Source organism: Suncus etruscus, chromosome 4, assembly GCF_024139225.1.
Source record: "Suncus etruscus isolate mSunEtr1 chromosome 4, mSunEtr1.pri.cur, whole genome shotgun sequence".
In the NCBI taxonomy this organism is placed as follows: domain Eukaryota; kingdom Metazoa; phylum Chordata; class Mammalia; order Eulipotyphla; family Soricidae; genus Suncus; species Suncus etruscus.
In genome coordinates this window covers 151137115-151159160 of record NC_064851.1, presented here as the reverse complement: position 1 = coordinate 151159160, position 22046 = coordinate 151137115, and the positions used below count along the sequence as shown (strand labels likewise).

Below are 22046 nucleotides of genomic sequence, written 5' to 3'. Positions count from 1 at the left end.
CCCTCCCTCCCTCCCGCCGGGCTTTGGCCTTTTGTACCGCCCCACGTGACCCGCCCGGCCGGCTGCGCTCGGGCCTGCCCCGCCCCGCCCCGCCCCAGCGAGGCGATCGCTCGGCTCTTCCCGCTCCTCGCGCGGCTCCGGCTGCGTGCCCCTCCCACTCTCTGCCCCTCCCACCGCGCTCGCGCCTCCCCCTCCTCCCCCCTCCCCTCGCCCGCCGTTCCCTGGCGCCGCCCCGCCCCGCCCCGCCCCCGGCTGTTCCGCCGCCCGCGCCCCTCCCCCCGCCGGCGCGCTCCGTCTCCAAGATGGCGGCCGTGTCAGTTCGGGGCCTCGCCGCCGTCCGGCCCGCCGCCCCGGGAGCCCGCCCCGCCGCCCCGCCGGTGAGTCGGCGCCGCGCCGCGCCCCGCCGCCCCGCGCCGCCCGCGCCCGGCCCGGACGCCCGCCGCCCCGCTCCGACGTCCCGCGCCGCGCCGAGCCGCCGCCGCAGGCCCCGCCGAGGCCTGCGCCGCCTCCCGCCGCCCCGCGCCGCGCCGGGCCTGGAGCGCGCTGCCTGGGACGCCTCGCCCGCCCGCCGCCCCACCGCCCGCCCGGCCGCCTCGCGCGCCCGGAAGGAAGGAAGGAAGGAAGGAAGGAAGGGAGGGGGGAGGGAGGGGGAGAGCGCGCCTCCCCCGGGCCGCGCCGAGCCGGGCCGAGGCCGCTCCGCCTCAGGGCGCGCCCACCCGCGCCCGCCGGGCCCCACCTGCGCCCGCCCGCACGCCCGGCCCGCTCCGGCCCCGACCGACCGACCGACCGAGCGAGCGAGCGACCCGGTGCAGCCGGCCGGCCGTGCGCGCGGTGACAGGCTGGCGGCGGGCGGGAGACGGAGCGCCTCGCTCGGCGGCGGCGGCGCGGGGAGCCGCACGTGCGGCGGCGCCTGTCAGCGGGCGACGGGGGCGCCGAGGCCGGGCCGCTGTCACCGCCGCCCGCCGCCCGCCCCGACCGCGCAGGAGGCGCTCCCGCCGCCGCTGTCAGGCCGGCAGCCGCCCGCCGCCGCCGCTCTGCCGCCGCGCGCCCGCACGCCTCCCCGGAAGCGCCGCCCGCGCGCCGCAACTTGGAAGCCGCCGCGCCGCGCCGCTCGAGCCGCTCGAGCCGCTCCGCTCCGCTCCGCTCCGCTGTGGCCTCGGACTCGAGTGGCCGCCGGCCCGCTCGCGCCCTCGCACGTGATCTCATTGTTAACTGCGCCGGGTTCGGCGGCTCCGGCCTCGGAACGCTCGGCTCGCCGCCCGCCCCTTCACGCCTCCTGCGCTGCCTCGGCGGAGCTCGGCCGGCCTGGCAAGTTGACGCCGAAGTTTCCGCTCGCTCGGCCCGCGGACCGACAGCGGCCGGCGAGCGGGAAGTTGGGGCTGGCGGCGGCGGCGGCGGCGGCGGCGGCGGCGGCGGGAGGGACGGAGGGAGCCGCCAGCCCCACGGAGCGGCTGTGCGGGAGCCGGCTGTCGGGCGCCCGCCTTGGGGGGGGGGGCTCGTGCAACAGGAGTGTAGAGCAGGAGACCGACCTGACCCGGCCTTGCTGCAAATCTGGCTGGAGAGGCTGAGGAACTGTCATGCACTCACTCACTCATTCATTCATTCATTCATTCACTCATTCACTCAGCCATTCAATCATTTATTCACTCACTCATTCATTCACTCACTGATTCACGCAATCATTCATTCACTCACTGATTCATTCGTTCACTCACTCACCCGACCCGCAGACTTGATCACTCCTGGAGGTTGTCATCTGCTTGCAACTCAGGCCACACCTTCTAGCCTTCCCGTCCCAGAGCTGGATCTTTCGTGGCCTGATGATAATTCGGTGACTTCTAGCCCCTGGAGATGCTCTCCCAGGGGGCCTGCTTTCAGTCCTCTCATTTAAAAATAAATCTAAATCTCTTGGCTCACGTTGGCAGCGCTGGCTTCATTCAGCCTTTTCTCGGCCACCTTGAAAGAAGTACTTACTATCTGTCGCTTTTCTCATTATTCAGTCGTTTTCTCTCTGGATTTCATTGTCACTCTTAATTGCCGTGGGAAGCCAGCTTTTGTATCATTGTTTATGCTGGGAAGGCTTGTCAGAGGAAGCGCTGCTAGAAAAGCACCTACACTTAACTTTTGGAAGCTGAGGGGTTATTTAGATTCCGATGGAATTGTTTTGGCGCTTTTAAAGAAAGATTTTGTACCTGCAGATTGTTTTGCCTCTTGGCTCTGATTCTGGAGAGGTAATATGTTTGTGGTTCATTTATCAATGTTTGTTCCAGGACAGCAGTCTTGACCCTTTCTGAGGTTTTCTCCTTAGATCCACGCTGTTTAGGCAATGACTACCACACCCCCTTCCAGATTGTTGCTTTTAAACTTAAAGTTAGTGATTTTAGGCCTTTTCCATTTCTCTGTGAATTGGTTATGAACATTTTGACAGTTGTTTCTTCCTTCGCATAATGGATATTAGTATTTTAGTTTGACTTAGGAGAAGTTGCCACTAACTACTTTGAGCTCTTCAGTGAAATAGCATTATTTTGAAACTCCTTAAGCACTTTTTACACGTAACTATTTTTAATATGTTTCCATTTGGAATATTTAATATTGTGCTTAAGTGTGAGCTTGGTCTGTATTTATGTGTTGTTTCATTTATCAGGTGACATTCTTGAGATTTTTCACAATTGTTTTCTGCTTTGACCAGTCTGAATGTCTGGAATTTTGAAAGATGAAAGATGCACTGTTACTTTCATTGTGGGATTCCTTCAGCTAGTTTAGATACTTGTTGAAGTCTTGAATAGTTTACTGGGGAAAGATGTCAAGAAAAAGTTTTAATTTCTAGACTGGTTAGGAAATTGTGGATACAGATAGAAAGCATCCCTTTGATTAATTGTAGTTTAAGATAATTTATTGTGGGGCTAGAGAGATAGTGTGGAGGTAGGGCGTTTGCCTTGCATGTAGAAGGACGGTGGTTTGAATCCCGGCGTCCCATATGGTCCCCCGAGCCTGCCAGGAGCGATTTCTGAGCATAGAGCCAGGAGTAACCCCTGAGCGCTGCTGGGTGTGACACTAAAACAGAAAACCAACAAACAAAAAATATAATTTATTTTATATCTCATTCAGTGATTTACATACGTGATTATTTGGGAATTTTGTGAGAATATGTCTGAACTTCCAAAGATGTTCAACAAGCAGTTGCCAGTTAACTGTTTTAAAGTCTAGGGGTTTTCTTCTTTTTTATTTCACCTATGGTTTACTTAAAAAATGGAATTGATAGAAAACCGACTTTCTTCAAATTCTTTTTCAGGCATAAGATGCATTGTTGGCTGGGAATGAGAAGTTCTTGAGTTCTTACGGTTTTATGAAGAGACCCATGTGAATTTGGTGCTATTGAGAAATCTGTTGCAGCGCTCGAAGACATTTGAGATGTCAGATTGGTAAAGTTTTTATGGTAATCGTGAGGAGGCATTCTGATTTGTAAAGGAGGAAGGATTCAGAACAGAAAACTTGTATGCTATGGTTAACTGGTTCCCAGCCTCCGGTAATATTGTTTTCCATGGTGTAAAACTTATTCAGCATCAGGATAAAGGATAACGACTCTATGGATATACAGAATCCTTCACCATGGTAAAACTCGCTAACCCCCTGTATACGGAGTGGATTTTGGAGGCCATCAAAAAAGTGAAGAAGCAGAAACAGCGTCCTTCCGAAGAAAGGATATGCAATGCGGTGTCTTCATCCCATGGTTTGGATCGTAAAACTGTTTTAGAACAGTTGGAATTAAGTGTCAAAGATGGAACGATTTTAAAAGTGTCAAATAAAGGTCTTAATTCCTATAAAGATCCTGATAACCCTGGGCGAATTGCACTTCCGAAACCCCGAAATCATGGAAAACTGGATAATAAGCAAAACGTAGATTGGAATAAACTGATCAAGAGGGCAGTTGACGGCTTGGCAGAGTCTGGTGGCTCCACTCTGAAAAGCATCGAACGTTTCTTGAAAGGTCAGAAAGATGTGTCTGCGCTATTCGGAGGGAGTGCTGCCTCTGGCTTTCACCAGCAGTTACGATTGGCTATTAAGCGTGCCGTTGGCCATGGCAGACTCCTCAAGGATGGACCTCTTTATCGGCTCAACACTAAAGCAACCAATGTGGATGGGAAAGAGAGTTGTGAATCTCTTTCCTCTTTACCTCCAGTGTCACTGCTTCCACATGAAAAGGATAAGGTAAGAAAGATATGTGCCTCAGTGATTTTATAGGGCATTACTAGAAGTTGCTTAAGGATGACTACATTCAACTTTGTGTTTGAGGACTAGTGGAATGGAATGATTACTTCATTTTCTTTTTGTTGAGAAATGAATGGATACTGATGCTTCTGATACACTGAAATATTTGATGCTTGAGATTCAGAGTATAGAATTCATCTACTTAAATAACACATTTAGATCAGATAAAAAATTGTCTACAAATTTAACTGTTGCATGACAATTCTTAAATGCTAGAAGTTTATGAGCTGCCACATGCTGAAGATTTGAACTAGAAAAAGGCAAAATCTCTCTTAAGAACCTGTCTTTTTTTGTTTCCCCAGAGTATCATTAGACTGGAATTAGATTTGTCCCATAATACTAAGCAAACTTAGCCTTTTTTGGTTTGTGTTGTTAGTTTTTTCTTTCTATATTGTATCCTTTGCAATTGAAGTTCTAAGTGTTGTTATTTATGACTCTGTAGGGATGAGAAATACATTATTGTTCAAGTTTTGGGGAGTTGGTAGTTTTGATATTTAGCGTACATTTCTTGTTGTGCTGTGTGTTTTATGCGGTTATTTTGTACAACAGGAAGTATGCCTTAATAATAAATTTTGACCCTTAATTAGATATTCAAGGACAGTAGAATTTTGTTTAGTAGCTTTTTCTACTTTGATTTGGTGTCTTAGCTGTAAAGGTATCTCAGGTATTCTAAATTTTTTGGAGAATTGAGGTACCTGCTATAGTCTTTTTAGAATGAAACTATAAACTTTACATTGACTATATTAAAAATATACTTATTTGGTCTAAAGTTTTAGCTACTAGTAACCCACCTATAAATTTCTGTTTAAGTTGCAATTGAAAATTAGTATTTTTCTTCAAAAATTTTGAGATCTATTTTAAATTCGATTTTTTTTCTGTGACCTTTAAAGTAGAAACATTGCCTCTTTTTTGGGAGAAGAGTTTGGGCCACATTCTGGGATGCTTAGGATTTACTTCGGGCTCTGCAAGCAGGAATCACTCCTGGTGGGGGGACGGATGGGACACTCAACACCACACCTGGGTGCTGAGAATCTAACCTAGGCTGGCCTGCTGCATGCAAGGAAAGCGGTCTAACCACTGTGCTCTCTAGTCCCTGTCTGTTATTAACATTTTAAAATGAGTCTGATAAGTCAATGAATTGATTATCCATTTTCATCAGAAAATAATTCTGTATCATTGATCATTTCTGAGTGTGGTATTAAACATTAAAGGTAGAAAGTACATTAACTGCTTTATTCTACATTTCAGTGCTATAATAATTACTTTTATCTGCGAAAACTATTTTTTATTATGTGTGGTTAACAACACATGAAAAACAATGGTGGCAGGGATGGAGTGATAGCACAGCGGTAGGGCGTTTGCATTGCACATGCAGATCCAGGATGGACCTTATTCGATCCCTGGGCGTCCCATATGGTCCCCCAAGCCAGGAGTAACCCCTGAGCGTCACCGGGTGTGCCCCCTCCCCCAAATAAAAAGCCAAAAAAAAAAAAAGAAAAATAATGATGGATTCTTATAGTAGCTATCAAATGAGCTACAGGTTCACCAGTGATGTGGAAGCAAGAAGTTATTTATAATTAAATGATTTCAGTATTTTATCTTGGCTATAAATCATTGGGCATTGTAAATTCATTTAAGAATATCTGGTTTTGGGGCCGGAGAGATAGCATGGAGATAAAGGTCATTGGTTCGAATCCCGGCATCCCATATGGCCCCCTGAGCCTGCCAGGAGTGACTTCTAAGTGTGGAGCCAGGAGTAACCCCTGAGCGCTGCTGGGTGTGACTCAAAAAACCAAAAAAAAAAAAAAAAAGTCTGGTTTTTATTTTTTATAATACTCTCTTGATTGAATTAGATCTGTTAATTTAAAAGAATATTAGCCACAGTGAGTCAGTTACGCACATTTAAAAAGGCAGGGGCCTGAGTGATAGTATAGTAGGGAGACAAAGAGCTTTGAGTGCAGCAGACTCAGGTTTGATCCCCGGCATCTCGTATGGTTCCTTGAGCCTGTCATGAGAAAAGTTCTGTGCGCAGAGCCAAACAGAGCCAGAAGTAATCTTCATCACTGGGTGTGGCCCCCACAATAAAAAAAATAGAGGCAGTTACTAGGACACACTATAGGATAGTTCTGATTTTAACGTTTTTGTTTTGTTTTTGTACCATACCTTGTTTTTGATGTTTAGATGCTGCCTCAGACTCTGTATTGGATTTCTCTTTGTGGTGCTCAGAAACCTTGTGCTGGGGAACATGCACTTTATCCCCTGTTAACAGTCTCTCAGGCCCCCTTGGTTTTTACTTTTGAAACAGATGCTCATCTGGGGCTGTAGCTCAGCAGAGCACTTGCATGAGTGAGCCACTGATTTGATTTCAAGCATTGCAAAAAATAAAAAAAGAACCTTGGGAACAATCTCATTTAACAATCCTTACTTTATTTAAAAAATTTTTGTGTGTGATTTTTGGACCATACTTTGTGGTGCTCAGGGTTGACTCCTGGCTCAGTGCTCAGAGATCACTCCTGGAAGGCTCAGGGGACCATAGGGGGTACTGAGGATGAAACCCTGAAACCCAGGGTTGGCCTGTGGAAGGCAAGCACCCTTATTACTTAACATCTGAGTTGAGATCTGTACACTGGAAAAAGTTTAGTCCAGTGTAAATTGCTGATTTACTATGGTTAGAAATTCCTTTTTTGTTAAATAACTAAAACATAGTGTTAGCCAAAGTAACTACATTTAAAGAAAACATTGGGAAAATTAAGTTTTGTTGAAATATAGGTTGATAATAACATTTTCGTGGTTATATCTGCTAAATTAGAATTGATGAGCTCTCATTTTTTTTTTTTTTTTTTTTTTTTTTGGTTTTCGGGTCACACCCGGCAGCGCTCAGGGGTTACTCCTGGCTCTACGCTCAGAAATCGCTCCTGGCAGGCTCAGGGGACCATATGGGACGCCGGGATTCGAACCACTGACCTTCTGCATGAGAGGCAAATGCCTTACCTTCATGCTATATCTCTGGCCCCGATGAGCTCTCTTAATGTTTGTAGTTTTTTGGTTTTTTTTTTGCCACAACCTGAGGTGCTGGTAGACTTATATTTCATAGATAGCAGGTGCGAATGGGTCTTTCTATGCAAGGTATGCACCTTAACCTCTGGCCCTTTCTTTTTTATTTGAGAGGGAAAAAAGAGCATGCATGGTGCTCAGGAGCTGCTTCTGGTGGTACTTGGGTGACCATGAGGAATGAGGAACTGAACCAGCTGCTGCTTGTAATGAACTAGTATCCTCCAACCCTTTGAGATATCTTCCCAGTTCTAAGTGGATATTGTTTCAACTGTGAATTTCCTGAATAATTTTCCCTAAAGATATGAAGTAGCTCATACTTAATACCACTATACTTTGAATTTTAGTATGTGGCAATTATTTCTGACATTTGCAGATTTTAATGTGGAAGTTATTTAGTGTGTGGAAATTATTTCTTACAGATTACATGTCTTTTAATTTTATTGTATTTTAACTACATTTCTTCTCCTTTAACTGATACCTTTCTTTGTGGAATTGATTAGCTTGCTACTTATGAATCTTTTGTTTATGGGCCACACCCAGTAATGGTCAGTAATGGCTTTTCACTCAAGAATTACTCCTGGCGGTTCTGTGGGACGATTTGGGATTGAACTCAGCTTTGCTTTACCTGCTGTACTATTTCACCAGTGCATGAAATTAGATATTCTTAAACGTAGGTACTGTGTATGTAACAGTATGAAGAGAGGAAATGTAGTCCAGAGGTAGTTCCTCTTTTAGACTTTAATTCTGTAACTAGTTATTGAGTATGTATTCTGGACTTAGAATGGTTAACTTTGGGGTGAGGCTTGTTTTTGCTATATCAATTACAGAGCTCATTTGCTTGGGAGCAAGGTGAAACGGGCACAGAGAGAAAAGACTATAGACTAGCAGCTACAGCCATAGTACAGCAGACAGGGCACTTGCCTGTCATGCAGCCTACCTAATTCTATTCCTGATACTCCTGAACCCTCCAGGAGTGATTCCCTGATGCTGAAGGTTGAACTGGGCCAACTTCATACATGACAAGCACTGTTAACACCTGTACTCTCTCTGGCAAGGCATTTATATTATATAATAATCAGTATCTTCAAACTGAGGCATAAAAGAATAAGTTTCCTCTAGTAACAAAGGTATAAAGTGATTAGTATATGAACTTTAGCACTTGTATTGCAGAATCCCGTCATGGCTTTATCTGCTTGCTGGGTTTAGGATGTTGTCATGTATAATGCCTACCTTTGCACTTAACTGAAAGTGGTCTTGTTATATGTTATCATATTTCTAACAACGCTTTTACATGCACAATTACCCTCTTCTCTTTTAACTGTGTTCTTATTTTGTCATAGAGTGTGTTCTAAAACTGACTTTGAACCAGTGATAAAAGTATATTAGAAACCAGATTATGAATAAATATCTGGTTTCTTTTTCTTTTTGGTTTTGGGCCACATCTGGCTGTACTCAGGGCTTACTTATGGCTCTATGCTCAGAGATCAATCCTGGCAGGGCTCTGGGAACAATATGGGTTGCTGATGATAAAGCCTGGTACAAGGCAATCACTTTATCCACTGTACTATGTCTCCAGCCCTATGACACTGTTCTGGAACATAGTTTCTATGACTATTTTTATTTAAATTTTCCTTGAAATAATGTCTCCCTCTGTCCCTCTCTCCCTCCCCCTCCCTTCAGTCCCTCCCTCCCTCCCTCTTCTTTTCTTCTTCCTCTTTACTCTTTCCTTCCTCCTTCCCAGAGTTCTCAGAGCCTACTCCGGTTTCTGCACAATTGTTACTCCTGGTGGGGCTGGGGGAACATATATAACTATGTTGAACCGGGATTGGCCACACATGCAAGGCAACTCACCTATCCAATGTAATATCTTTCTGGCCCTGGCCAGTTTGCTTTTGGCTGCATTGCTATAACTGAGTTCTTTATTTTGAAATAAAATATTTCCCTCTAGTTCTGAAGATGGTGCTAATAGCTTAAATACTTCTTCCTTGTAAATTTCTTTTTGAGCTCTACATAGGACTGTAAGACAGCTTATTTTTATTATTCATTGTTTATCAAACTTTTTTTTCTTTTGGTCACACCTGGTGCTGTTCAGGAGCTACTTCTGGATTGTTACTCAAGGTTTCTCTGAGGTGCTTGGGGACCATGTAGTCTAGGGAATCAAACTAGGTCTCCTGCATCCAAAGCATGGATATACTAGATCTTTGAGTTATCTTCCTGACCTTCATCAAACATTTAGATGGCTGTAGGATTAGGTCTTGTTAGAGAATGCAGGAAAAACATAAGGTACTTTCCCCCAGTCCTTTGACTATGATTAACTTTTACTTAAAGTTTTTGTGTTTTTGGGTCATACTCAGTGGTGTTTGAGTGTTACTCTTGGCTTTATGCTTGAACTTGGAGGCTTGTGGAAGTTCCCTTCTTGATGGGGTTGAATGGTCTTGGGTGAACCTGAAAATGTACACAATCTATTGAGCTATCTCTGAGGTCTTAACTTTTACTTCTTTACATTCATTTTTTTTTTTCATAACAATTGTGAATTTCTGAGAAAGAGTGAGATATTTCTTGGGTTTGGCTAATATTTGAGATTATGGTTGTTCCTTAAAAATTTATTATTCCTTAAAAAAAATTATTTTTAGGGGCCAGACTGATAGCATAGCGTTAGGGTGTTTGCTTGGCATGGGCCCAAACCAGGACGTTTGGTGGTTCGATCCCCGACATTCCATATGGTCCCCCAAGCCTGCCAGGAACAATTTCTGAGTGCAGAGCCAGGGGTAATGCCTGAGTGCTGTCGGCTGTGGTCCAAAAACCAAAAAAGGAAAAAAAAATTTTTTAAACACTGATTCTTGGAAAATCTCTTAGGTCCTAACTTTTACTTTTTTACATTCATTTTTCATGACAATTCAGGTATTGTGAATTTTTTAGAAATAGTGAGCTACTTCTTGGGTAAGGCTAATATTTGAGATTGTGATTTTTCTTTAAAAATTCTCTTTAGAGGGGCTGGAGATATAGCATGGAGGTAAGGCCTTTCATGCAGAAGGTCATCGGTTCAAATCCCGGTCTCCCATATGGTCCTCCGGGCTTGCCAGGAGCGATTTCTAAGCATAGAGCCAGGAGTAACCCCTGAGCAATGCCGGGTGTGACCCAAAAACCAAAAACCAAAAAAAAAAAAAAAGCTTTAGACATGGAATCTAAAGAATTATTCCGTTTGGGAATAATTTTACCTTAATTTCAAACTATTTGCTTTATTTCATAGAATAATTTACTTAAATATTTGTTATGCATGTGTGTGACTATGTGAACTTGAATTTGAATTTAAATGTACAGAATACTGAAGTGTTTAAACTTTCTGTGTACACATGTCAATAATGAAACCCTCCAGTTGGAAAGGGAAAAGAAGGTAATGCCAACTAATTATTATTCTTACTAAATATCTCCCGATACCCCGTTTTTGTGCTAGACCTGGCTGTGCTCAGGAATCACTCCTAAGTGTTTCTCCCAAGTGGGGCTCAGAGGACCAAATTGGTCAACAAGAGTTGGCCACTTTGAAAGCAAGTGTTGTTCCTGCTGTATTCTTTCTCTGACCTTAATTATTACGAAGGTCATTTATTTAGCTAACTAGGTAACCTGGAACAGAAAAATAAAGTGAAAAATTAACCGGGCCAGAAATAAATACAATTACTGCCATCTAATACAAGTTATATCTCACTACATTAAACTTAAAAGAGTTTGAATTATTTTGTTATTGGAATTTATTATTTTAAATTTGTATAATTGGTATTGCTTTATAGGAATTTAGGTTGTTTTTTTAGTTGGTTTTTGGTTTTTGGGTCACACCTCAGTGTAACACCACACTCAGAGGTTACTCCTGGCTCTGTGCTCAGAAATCACTCCTGGCAGGCCCGGGGGACCATCGGGGATGTCGGAATTCGAACCACTGTCTGCCCTGGATTAGCTGCGTGCAAGGCAAACACCCTACCTCTGTGCTATTTCTCCGGCCCAGGAATTTAGGTTTTTGATGTAGAAATACAGATTGAGATGGAACTGTGTTTTCACAGTTATTATTAACTGAGTTAATAAAATTGTTCAGATGTTTAGCTCTTTGGAAATAGCTTTAAATTTATTTTTTGTATTTTCTAGAAAAGTGGCACTATAAAATACTTACAAATGCTTGGGAATTTCAAGTTCAGCTATCCTTTTGTTTTTATGCTGTTTAAGTTTGGGGCTGAGGAGACAGTACGGCATGCAAGTTGCTTGCAGAATTGGGTCTGAGGAGATAGTACAGCTTGCCTTGTACACAGCTGACCTGGATTTAATTTCTGGCACTGTCTATGGTTACCTGAGTTCCTTCAGGAGTGAACTCTGAGCACTGCTGGATATGGTTCAAAAACAAGAACAAAAACCTCAAAAAACATAAGTTGATACCACTGATTTCTCCCTTAAAACAACCAGAAAAGCCTCCTGAAAAAAAGCAAACCGAAAGGCTACCAAAAAGTTAAGACAAACTTGTAGTCAGTAGTAGAAAAAGTTTTGTAAGTGTGTAAGAATCTTTATGAGACCATGCAAGCTCTGTGTAGTCATTATTGGGAAATTTTTTTAAAATGGTAAGTTTTAAATTTTACATTGTAGTGCATGTACTTTAATCTAGTCTATTATCTAACTTTTTAAGTTGTCCTTTACACTATTAGTATGCAAAGGAATGTAAATGTAAACAATTGATCATAGAAATCTATTTGTTAAGTGTTAACCATGCTTTGGCACAATTCTAAGTGCTTTAGCAAGTATTTGCAAAAGAACTTTATTTTGTAGGCATAATGTATATATAATGTATATAACTAATGTTTTCTGATATTTAATAGTATTTAATAATGAAAGTTTATTATGACTTCTCATAACCAAATGGGAAATACTAAAAATACATTTATTATGTGATTGATCTTTTTAACCTTGCTTTCTGTAAATTTTTAGTTCATTTTGATATATGGGCCAATAGCTTTTTTTTTTTTTTTTTTTTTGTGAGGGATGGCCATACCTGGAGAAGCTGAGGGGCTATTCCTGGCTCAGTTTTTAGTGGTATTACTCCTAGAGATGCTGGAGGATCATGTGATACTTGGACCCACATCTGCTTGCAAAACATGTGCTCCAGTTCCTCCAGTCTCTTGCCCAGTACAGTTCCCACCCCCTCCGTTTGTTGTTTTTGGGCCACACCCAGCAGCGCTCAGGCGTTACTCTGGCTTTGTGCTCAGAAATTACTTCTGACAATCTCAGGGGACCATATGGGATACCAGGGATTGAACTCAGGTTGATTACATGCAAGGCACACTCCCCACTGTGCTCTTGCTCCAGCTGTGGATTGATTGATTGATTATTTATTTATTTTTGCATACTCAGGTATGCTCAAGGCTTATTCCTGACTCTGCACTCAAGGATCACTCTTGGTGGGGTAGGGCTTGGGGAAACATGGCATGCTGGGGTTGACACCCACATTGACTCATGCATGGTAAGCTTCTTACCCACTGTACTTACTATATCACTCTGGGCCTGGGAAAAACTAGAAGTCAATTTCAGGCCCCTCCCTCACCCCCCACCCCTATTTTTTTGACTAAGGTACACTCAGGACTTTTTTTTTTTTTTTTTTTTTTTTTTTTTGTTTTTGGGTCACACCTGGCAGCGCCCAGGGGTTACTCCTGGCTCTACGCTCAGAAATCGATCCTGGCAGGCTCGGGGACCATATGGGATGCCGGGATTCGAACCAATGTCTTTCTGCATACAAGGCAAACACCCCATCTCCATGCTATCTCTCTGGCCCCTGCACTCAGGACTTATTCCTGGCTCTGTGCTCAAGGATCACTGATGGGTAGAGGTCAGAAACTGGGCCAGCGATTTACATGACAACTGTAGTTTCCTGCTGTAGTTTGTCTCTACCCCTCTCCTGCCTCTTGAAGTTGTAAGAATCTCATTGACTTTTTCCTTTCTATTTAGATTATATAGAAAGTATTACTTTTGACACTTAAATTGGTTCTTAACTGTTCAAGAGGACTATATTCAGTATAGTTGCCAAGTTTGCTGCATCTCATATGGTCCCCTAAGCCTGCCAGGAGTGACTTCTGAGTGCAGAGCCAGGAGTAACTCCTGAGTGCCACTAGGTGTGACCAAAAAAAAAACAAAACAAAACAAAACAAAAACCAAATTACTCTGTTCGGGGCTGGAGAGCCACTGCACGGTTGAGGAGTCCAAATATGTTGAAGGAATCCAATCCTGGTTGACTCCTGGTACTGCATATGATCTCCCAAATACTGCCAGGAGTTTCTGAGCACCACTGGGTGTGGCCTGGAAACAAATAGAAATTATAATAATAAATACTTTGAATGTTCTAATTTAAGAGTGTTTTTAAGGAAATAAGATAAATGTTAGAATTAGAATTTCAATTCTGGTAAAATTGTTTTATCAATTGGCTCTACTTCGGGTAAGAGTTAGTTCACAAAAGATTTAAAGATGAATTAGACCAGTAGTAACTTCAACCCTTCAGCTTTTCCCAGCTGTAGCAGGATTAGGACTCATTCATCTGCAGCTGGTTCCCAGAAAAATATCTCCACAGTTTCTTTTGTTTGTTTGTTTGTTTGTTTTGTTTATTCCCCTTTGGTTGGCAAGTCAAAGTTCCTAATAGATGGTTTTCATCACCATAGTACATAACTGTAAATTCATTTCCAAAAACAATTACTTCAGCTCCATTAGGAAACAGGTGAAAAAACAGTTCACAATTTTGTTAATGATTGAAATGAAACATGAGATTACAGTAATTTAACATTTGGATTTTCAGGATGTCAATTTGGAACAAAGGAGGTCAATATAGGTTTTAACTGCTAGTAATTAAAATTTTTTATAAATTACTTTATTTAAAGACCATGTACTATATATATATACATATAATGCATTTGTTCTAAGCCCAATCCCACCATCAATGCAAAACTCCCTCCACCCAGATTCCCACTCATTTCTAAGTCTCCCCAATTGGCAGACTGAAATAATACATTTTATATTGTTTACAGGTAAGTGGAAATGAAATTATACTTTAAAAATATAGTAATAAGAAAATTTGTGAAGATTAATGTAGTCATTGTCAGAAGGTTTGCTAAGCAATTTGTTGCTAGTTGATTTTCTGTTTATTTCTGAACATGACGTGGCTTTGAACACAAATTGATGTCTAAATTGGTGTGTTCCTTCTGGGATGACAGTATTGAAAAAAATTTGGAGTTGATGTGGATGCAGTGTCCAGGAATTCCAAGCTCTGTGGGTGATACTGTGGCTCTTGTGGGTATTGGTATTGGCTGCCAGGACCTCAGGGAGTAAAAAGAAGGTGGACTTGGGTGTGTGTGTGTATGTGCTTGCACTCACTTCAAAAATATACTGAAGGGGCTGGAGAGATGATAGCACAGTAGTGGTAGGGTGTTTACATGGCCAACTCAGTACAGAACCGGGCTAGATTCCCGGCATTCTATATGATCTCCTGAGTCTGCCAGGAGCAATTTCTGAGTGCAGAGCCAGGAATAACTCCTGAGCGCTGTTGGATATGGCCCCCAAACCACCCCCCACCCCCGAAATGCTGGTTGTGTCAGCCCAAATACTGGCATACCCGGAGTTTTGGATGGTTTGGCATCTCTCCAGAGCTCCATGATTGAGTGGTGAAGCTGAGTCAAAAGGGGAAAAAGTATCAGTAATGTTGAGGTATAATTTTTATGATATTCTCACAAAGAGATAATTCTTAGGAAGAAGAATGTAATCTTTATTTTTTTTTGGTGGCCACACCCATTGATACTCAGGAATTACTCTTGACAATGCTCAAGGGATTGGATGGCGTGCTGGGAAACAAACCCAAGTTGAATCAAACCCAAGTTGAATGTGTGCAAGGCTTACCTGCTGTCCTATCACTTTGACCATCTTCTGCATTTAAAAAAAATAAAAAAGATTCTTGAGTAAGTCATAATCTTGAATAACAGTGATGCTAGACTTGTCACAAAGAGAGAGATTGAGGATCAGAGGTATTTAAGGCCTTGCTTGATGTACCACACAGCAGATTAATTATATATCCAAGAAGTAGCCCCTTCTGGGCTTCTCTGGGCTTTAAAAAGTTTTTTGGATGGGTGGGATGGGCCACACCTGATTATGTTCAAGGTCTATACCTGGCTCTGTGTTCTTGGTTGAGGACCATCTGTGAGGCTTGGGATCCAATGGGGATGAAATTAGAGTTGGCTGCTTACATTGCAAGTATTCATACCACTGAATCTCCCCCCCCTCCCCCGAGTGAGGTGTGGTAGGTAATACCAGTGGTGCTCAGGACTTATTTCTTGGGACTAAGTGGGGTGTTAGGCACCAAATCTGGGTCAGCAGGCAAGTGCTGTACTCTCTGTTCTCTTTCTCCAGTACCCTTTTGCTCTTCTGGAAATAAAATTAAATACTGTTTTATAGTATTAAAGAACAATAATGGGAAAAAGCCCAAATCCTTGACAATTTGTTGTGTTTTTCTTTTGTAAGCCACAATAAATTTGAATATTCCTATTTTAATGTGAAGAGATGCAGTTGAAACTTTTTTTTTTTTTGGAAGAAGGGGGCAAGAACCATGGAGATGGCTTATTTACAGCCATTATATGAGGAATTAGTTTTATTATGTTATTAGTTAAATTTAGTTGAATTTCCTACATATTGGAGGAAAAATATTTCTTGAGTTTTTAACTGTATTGTCCACTACAGTTAAATCTTTTTCAGAAAGTCTAACATGATGTTTCAATGACTTGAGTAATATATGAGTTGCTGGGTTAGGATTGAGCTTGGCTCTTCTTTCTGGCAAGGTAGGGTAATACCACCTGCTGTTGCTGGTCCTTTACTCCAGTCCCAGAACTTTTAAAATTAGGGCATATCATAAGAATGATACTATGCCTACTCCTGGTGGTGCTTGGCCAGATGTTCCATCCAGCATGTGGACCTCATTTGTTAAATGCTCAGTGTTGATGCTCTGGCATTGTTCCTATAAATCTGATGCTACTTGGGGAGGAGGGCAGTCATGAGATTTTGAGGATTGAACTCAGGATCTTGCGCATGCTAGATATCTGTTCTGCCACTTTGCTCCTACAAATGATTTTTCATAGCAGTAAACAAACTTTTTTTAGTGAAGGTTGAAATATGTGTTTTATTTATTTAGTTTTTATGATTGACATGATCTCTGAGCACTGCTGGGTATAGCCCCAAAACCCAAATAAATAGATAAAGAAGATAGCATTACATGTTGAAATTGGGGATAGTTACAAAATAATTGGATGGTTTGGGATTATTCGTGGAATTTATTTGAGAAAGAATGCATGCTGGCTGTATTAGTAGTCTTACAGCTTAAAAACTTAAAAATCTTTCATATGTTAAAGTAGGCAATCAATTCATTTGAACATTTTTGTATGAGGTGAATTCCATTAATGGAGAGTATTATTGTTTACTTTTTCCTTTAGGAAATTCTGATCTGTAGTTTACCTCAAGAATTTGGGTTGAGTGTTGGTTTTTAATGCTTTCAGCTAATATAGAATTTCTTTCTTAGTTATTGCGTAAAACATGAGTTTTCTAGAACTTCAAACTCTCAGAAATGATAGGTCCTTTTGTATGTACGTTGAAGTGTAATGCTTTTTTCAATGATTTTCCAATCTTTCTAGAATCTCTTGAAATACAAATTTGACTTAGTACCTAGATCCTATGTTACTCTTCTCCTGTTTAAATTGCTTTATTTCTTCTCATACCTGTCATTTCCCTTTAATTATAAAGGTATTGTTCTTGACATTAGACTCACTTTTGAATTGTCTTAGGGGCCTTAAAGTAAAACACCCAATTAATTAAATTGTACTCTAGCAATGGGGCCTGGATTTCAAATTTTCTTTTAAAGTCTCTATTTGTATCTAATACACAGCCAGGGTTGAAAACCATTCTCTAAATACTTAGAACCAGAGGCCAGAGCGGTGGTGCAAGTGGTAGGGCATTTGCCTTGCACGTGGCTAACCAGAGATGGACCGCGGTTCTATCCCCCTGCGGCCCATATGGTCCCCCAAGCCAGGAGCGATTTCTGAGCACATAGCCAGAGTAACCCCTGAGCGTCACTGGGTGTGGCCTCCAAAACAAACAAACAAACAAAAAAGACTAAATACTTAGAACCAATATCTTTATGGGGAATTGAATGAGGGAATCAGGGGACATCTTAGATTAAAAGTTGAGCCTGGGGGCCGGCGAGGTGGCGCTAGAGGTAAGGTGTCTGCCTTGCAAGCGCTAGCCAAGGAAGGACCACGGTTCGATCCCCCGGCGTCCCATATGGTCCCCCCAAGCCAGGGTCAATTCCTGAGTGCTTAGCCAGGAGTAACCCCTGAGCATCAAACGGGTGTGGCCCGAAAAACAAAAACAAAAATAAAAACAAAAAAAGTTGAGCCTGATTTATAAGTTCATTCAGAATGCATCCCTGTCACGCTAACTTGAATGCATTCCTATTATACTTATTTGCCCCCTTTATTATCTTTACAGATGTCTAATAACACTGCTACTAAACCTTTTTACTATCTACACTGTGTGCCCCTCCCATCACTTTGAAAATCTATATTAGGTCCATATTTATTATAATTTGTTATAATATATATCCATATTTGTTATAATTTGTTATAATATAGCCCCAGAGCAAACTTCATTCAAAACAGCTCTTGTGAACAGTTTTCTGTCATCTCACCAGCACTCTCAGCAACATTAGCCCTCTGCCATTCTCTCCTCTTACTATCTAGATTCTAGACTAATTGTTGCCTAGATTTTTTTTTTTTTTTGCTCCTCCTTACTTTCTGGTATGGCTTTTTTTTTTTTTTTTTTTGCTTTGCATGTATCTTTCATGCTTCATTCCCTAAAATTCTATTTCCTCGCGTATTGTCTCAACCTTCCTGAGTTATCTCTAGACTTAGATCCTTTATAATGATGTCTAATTTCATATCCTAAGCCTAGCACCTCTCATGTACTCTAGGCTTATTTGGTGTATAGTGTCTTGTCATACCAAATTCATGAGAATCAAATGGAAATTATCACCCTCTTCTAATAATTCTAATTATTCTCTTGATTTTTTTTATTGTGAGATGAATTGCCTTTGACTCTGACACAGTTCTCCAAAATAAGAACTTCATCATCTATTAGTACTTTTTTGGGATTCATTTCTCTTCCATTTCCAGTCTTTTTTACTTCTTTAGCACTAAACCATTATTAATTTATTGCGGTAACACATGAAAGTTGTGTAAATGCTTGTTTTATGATTACATTGTTACTGTACCACACCTATTGACAAAGTGTTACTAATCCACCACTACCACTACTTAGTAAAACAAATCTGCCCTACTCTACAATCCTTAGGTGCCCTCAGTTCTGTTTGTCATAATGTGGATTTTCCTTAGACACTGTCCATTCCTTTTTATATCGTTCCTGCTAGTGAGATCATTGATATATCAGGTCTGACATTCATTTAAGTTATAAATTCATTTTGAATTATATTTTGTGTTTGTGCTAGTGGTCCTTTTTCATTCAGTCTTTATCATGTGACTACTTTTCTTAGTGCCATTTAAGAAACTTTCGTTCCTCCATTTTATGTTCTTAACTCCTTTACCATAAATTAAACTAACAGCAGGTATTATTTCTAAACTTCCAAGTTCTTAAGCCACTTTATTTCATTGATAAATGAATGCTGGAGATCATAATTTGGGTCAGCTGCATGCAAGGCAAACCTCCCTACTATTGCTGCTGCCCTGGTATTTTGTGGTTTTAAACACAACTTCAATAATAGTGTCCTTGAAAAATTTTGATAGGGATTACATTCAATTTATGTAATACTTTGAGTAGGATAGTTATTTTATTATTTTGGCCCACTCAGCAATGCTGGGGGTTATTCCCAGCTCTGTTCTGTAGGCCACTTCCAGCAGTTCTTGGGGGGGGGGGATCATGTGTCAGGAATTGAACCCCCAGCTTCCTAAATGATAAACAAGCATTAGGCCATTGACACTTTTTTTCTGTTTCCAGTATGGTCATTTTAACAGTGACCACTTTGGGGCCAAAAATACAGCATTTTCCTTTTTCTTAGGTCTTCTGAAAAAAAAAATTTTTTTTTTAACTAGTGACTAAACACTTTGTGAATGTCTGTGTTTTTGGTATCAGGGTAATGTCTAGAACTATTTGGGAGAATTCTGTTTCTAAAATTTTTGAAGGATAGGTAATAAGACAATTTTGAAGGCTTGGTATATACCTCACCAATGAACTCATCTGAGCCTTAGATTCTGTTTTGGGACTTTTTATTATTTATTTTTTTAATATATTTTTTATATAAGTAACATGATTATAGTTGGGTTACAGTCACAAACAGAACACCACCCTTCACCAGTGTTAACATTCCCCCCTTCCAATGTCCCCCTCCCCCTCCCCATGCCCCCCTCCCCCTTCCCATCCCTTACCTGTATTCGAGACAGGCATTCTACTAGTTATTTGCTTTTAAGTTCAGTAAGTTTTTTTTTCTTTTTTTTTTTTTTTTTTTTTTTTTTTTTTTTTTTTTTTGGTTTTTGGGCCACACCCGTTTGACGCTCAGGGGTTACTCCTGGCTATGAGCTCAGAAATCGCCCCTGGCTTGGGGAGACCATATGGGACGCCGGGGGATCGAACCGCAGTCCGTCCTACGCTAGCGCTTGTAAGGCAGACACCTTACCTCTAGCGCCACCTTCCCGGCCCCAAGTTTTTTTTTCTTAAAGGATAAGGGTTAAACAAAATAGTAAAGGTGTGACAGTGGCAATCACCATTATTATTTTTTTAAATTTCTTTTCTCATAATTAGCTTGTTCAAATGTTCTGTTTCTTTCTTTCTTCCTGTGTGACACTATTAAGATTCTAAAACTTAATCCATCCCTGGGGCCGGCGAGATGGCCCTAGAGGTAAGGTGTCTGCCTTGCAAGCGCTAGCCAGTTTGATCTCCTGCGTCCCATATGCTTCCCCCAACCCAGGGGCAATTTCTAAGTGCTTAGCCAGGAGTAACCCCTGAGCATCAAATGGGTGTGGTCCGAAAAACAACAATAACAAAAAAAACCCCATCCCTTTTGTATTCTTCAACTTAGTGATATAAAGTTGTCTTTTATGTCTGATACCTATTATAATTTAAAATTCCTTTAATTTATGATCCAAATGATTATAAAGTTTTTTTTTTTTTTTTTTTTGAGTTTAGCTAAGAGTTTTGCAAAGTACCAGCTGCTTTGCCCAACCCTAGCACCACATATATGTACCTCCAGGGGTTACTCCTGAGAAAAGCCAGCAATAGCTTCTGGTCATGCACAGCTAGGTAAGAACTCAGACTCAATAACTAACTAGACACCGGGGATGTGGCTTAGTGGCAGAACATTGATTTCCATATGTGAACCCTGGGATTCAAGGAATATAAGTTTCCTTGGTCTGGGAGGGAGAAGACGTGGGAAAGAACCAGACATCCTTATTTACATTCTATGTTGGCACTACTTAGTGATGTTGGGTGATTTATTTTTTCTTGTCACATTTTTAATCTTATAAAATGGAGATAAGAGTATCTCAAAATGAAATCTAATGAGTTAATATCTGTTGTCAGAACTTTGTAGATGATAGATTAATGTTCTAAAACGAATGTACTCTATTTAGTAGCCATTAGCAATACTCAGCTAGTTGAAGAAGCAGGCTTTTAGTTTTATATGTTTGATGTTTTGGGTGCCACCACCCTCAACTGTGCTTGGGAACACTACTGGCTTTAGAGCTGGGTTTGCTGTCAGCAGTGAGCAACGGTACATGTGGTACTAGGGATTGAATCTGGGCTTCTGAAATGAAAACCATGAACTCTGGCCTTTTGAACCTTGACCCAAGCTGAGGATGCAGAAAAGTTTTTTAGGGGAGTTTGGGCTACACCCAGTGGTGTGTTCTATGAGACTATTCTGGTTCTTTACTCAGAATTGACCCAAGCTGGTGCACAAGGGTCATATATGGTGCCAGGGTTCAAACTAGGCTTGGGCAAGGCAAGTATCTCCTGTACTATCTCCTAGACTTCTGAAATATTAAAAAAAAAAGTTCTAAGGATCAGCGGTGGATAGCAGAGAATGCAACCAGAACACTCTTATTTCTCTTGCTTTTTCCATTCTTCACTGATTAGCACCTATTTATCTTGCAGACTTAGTTTAGGTATACAAGGCTTTCTCTGTTTGCCAAAAGTAAAATTTTCATATTTGATCTGATTTGCTAACTTACTTTTTTGGGTCTGGAGTATTTCATAGCAGGGAAACCTGTATCTTTCTTTAATCCTTCCCACCATATTCATCCTGCTTTCATCTAAGCTATCTTCCATCTAAGCTGTCATGTCTCTGATATCATATGAATACTTTATTGTATAAATATTGTCATTTTATTGTTTATTGTGTTTCTCCTACTTGAGAGTGAATTTCTTATCTTACTTTTTATTGTATCCCTCGTACATTTAGCTCAATGTCTGTTACGCTTTGCGGCTATTTATTAAACATCTTCCAGGTGTCAGTAGAGCAATTAGGTCCACAGTCTGTATTTTATACACACACTTGTAAATGCAGGAATGTGGTAACAGTGCTGTAGAAACAGGTAGGGAAAGTCATGAGAATCTCAGAGGAAGTCAAAAAGTGAGAGATGAGAGAGGTTAGAGAGGTGGAGAAGCAT

At 41.6% G+C, this 22046-nt stretch overlaps 1 protein-coding gene across 1 annotated transcript in view; it reads left to right on the top strand.

Annotated features, from left to right (window-relative positions):
- Window positions 1–293: 293 nt before the first annotated feature.
- KAT6A (lysine acetyltransferase 6A) overlaps window positions 294–22046 on the top strand; it is a 138350-nt gene continuing 116597 nt past the window's right edge. Inside the window, exons 1-2 of the mRNA XM_049771792.1 lie at window positions 294–377; window positions 3293–4209. Coding sequence (XP_049627749.1) covers window positions 3610–4209 — 600 coding nt within the window. The 5' untranslated portion in view covers window positions 294–377; window positions 3293–3609. The remainder of the gene's footprint in view (window positions 378–3292; window positions 4210–22046) is intronic.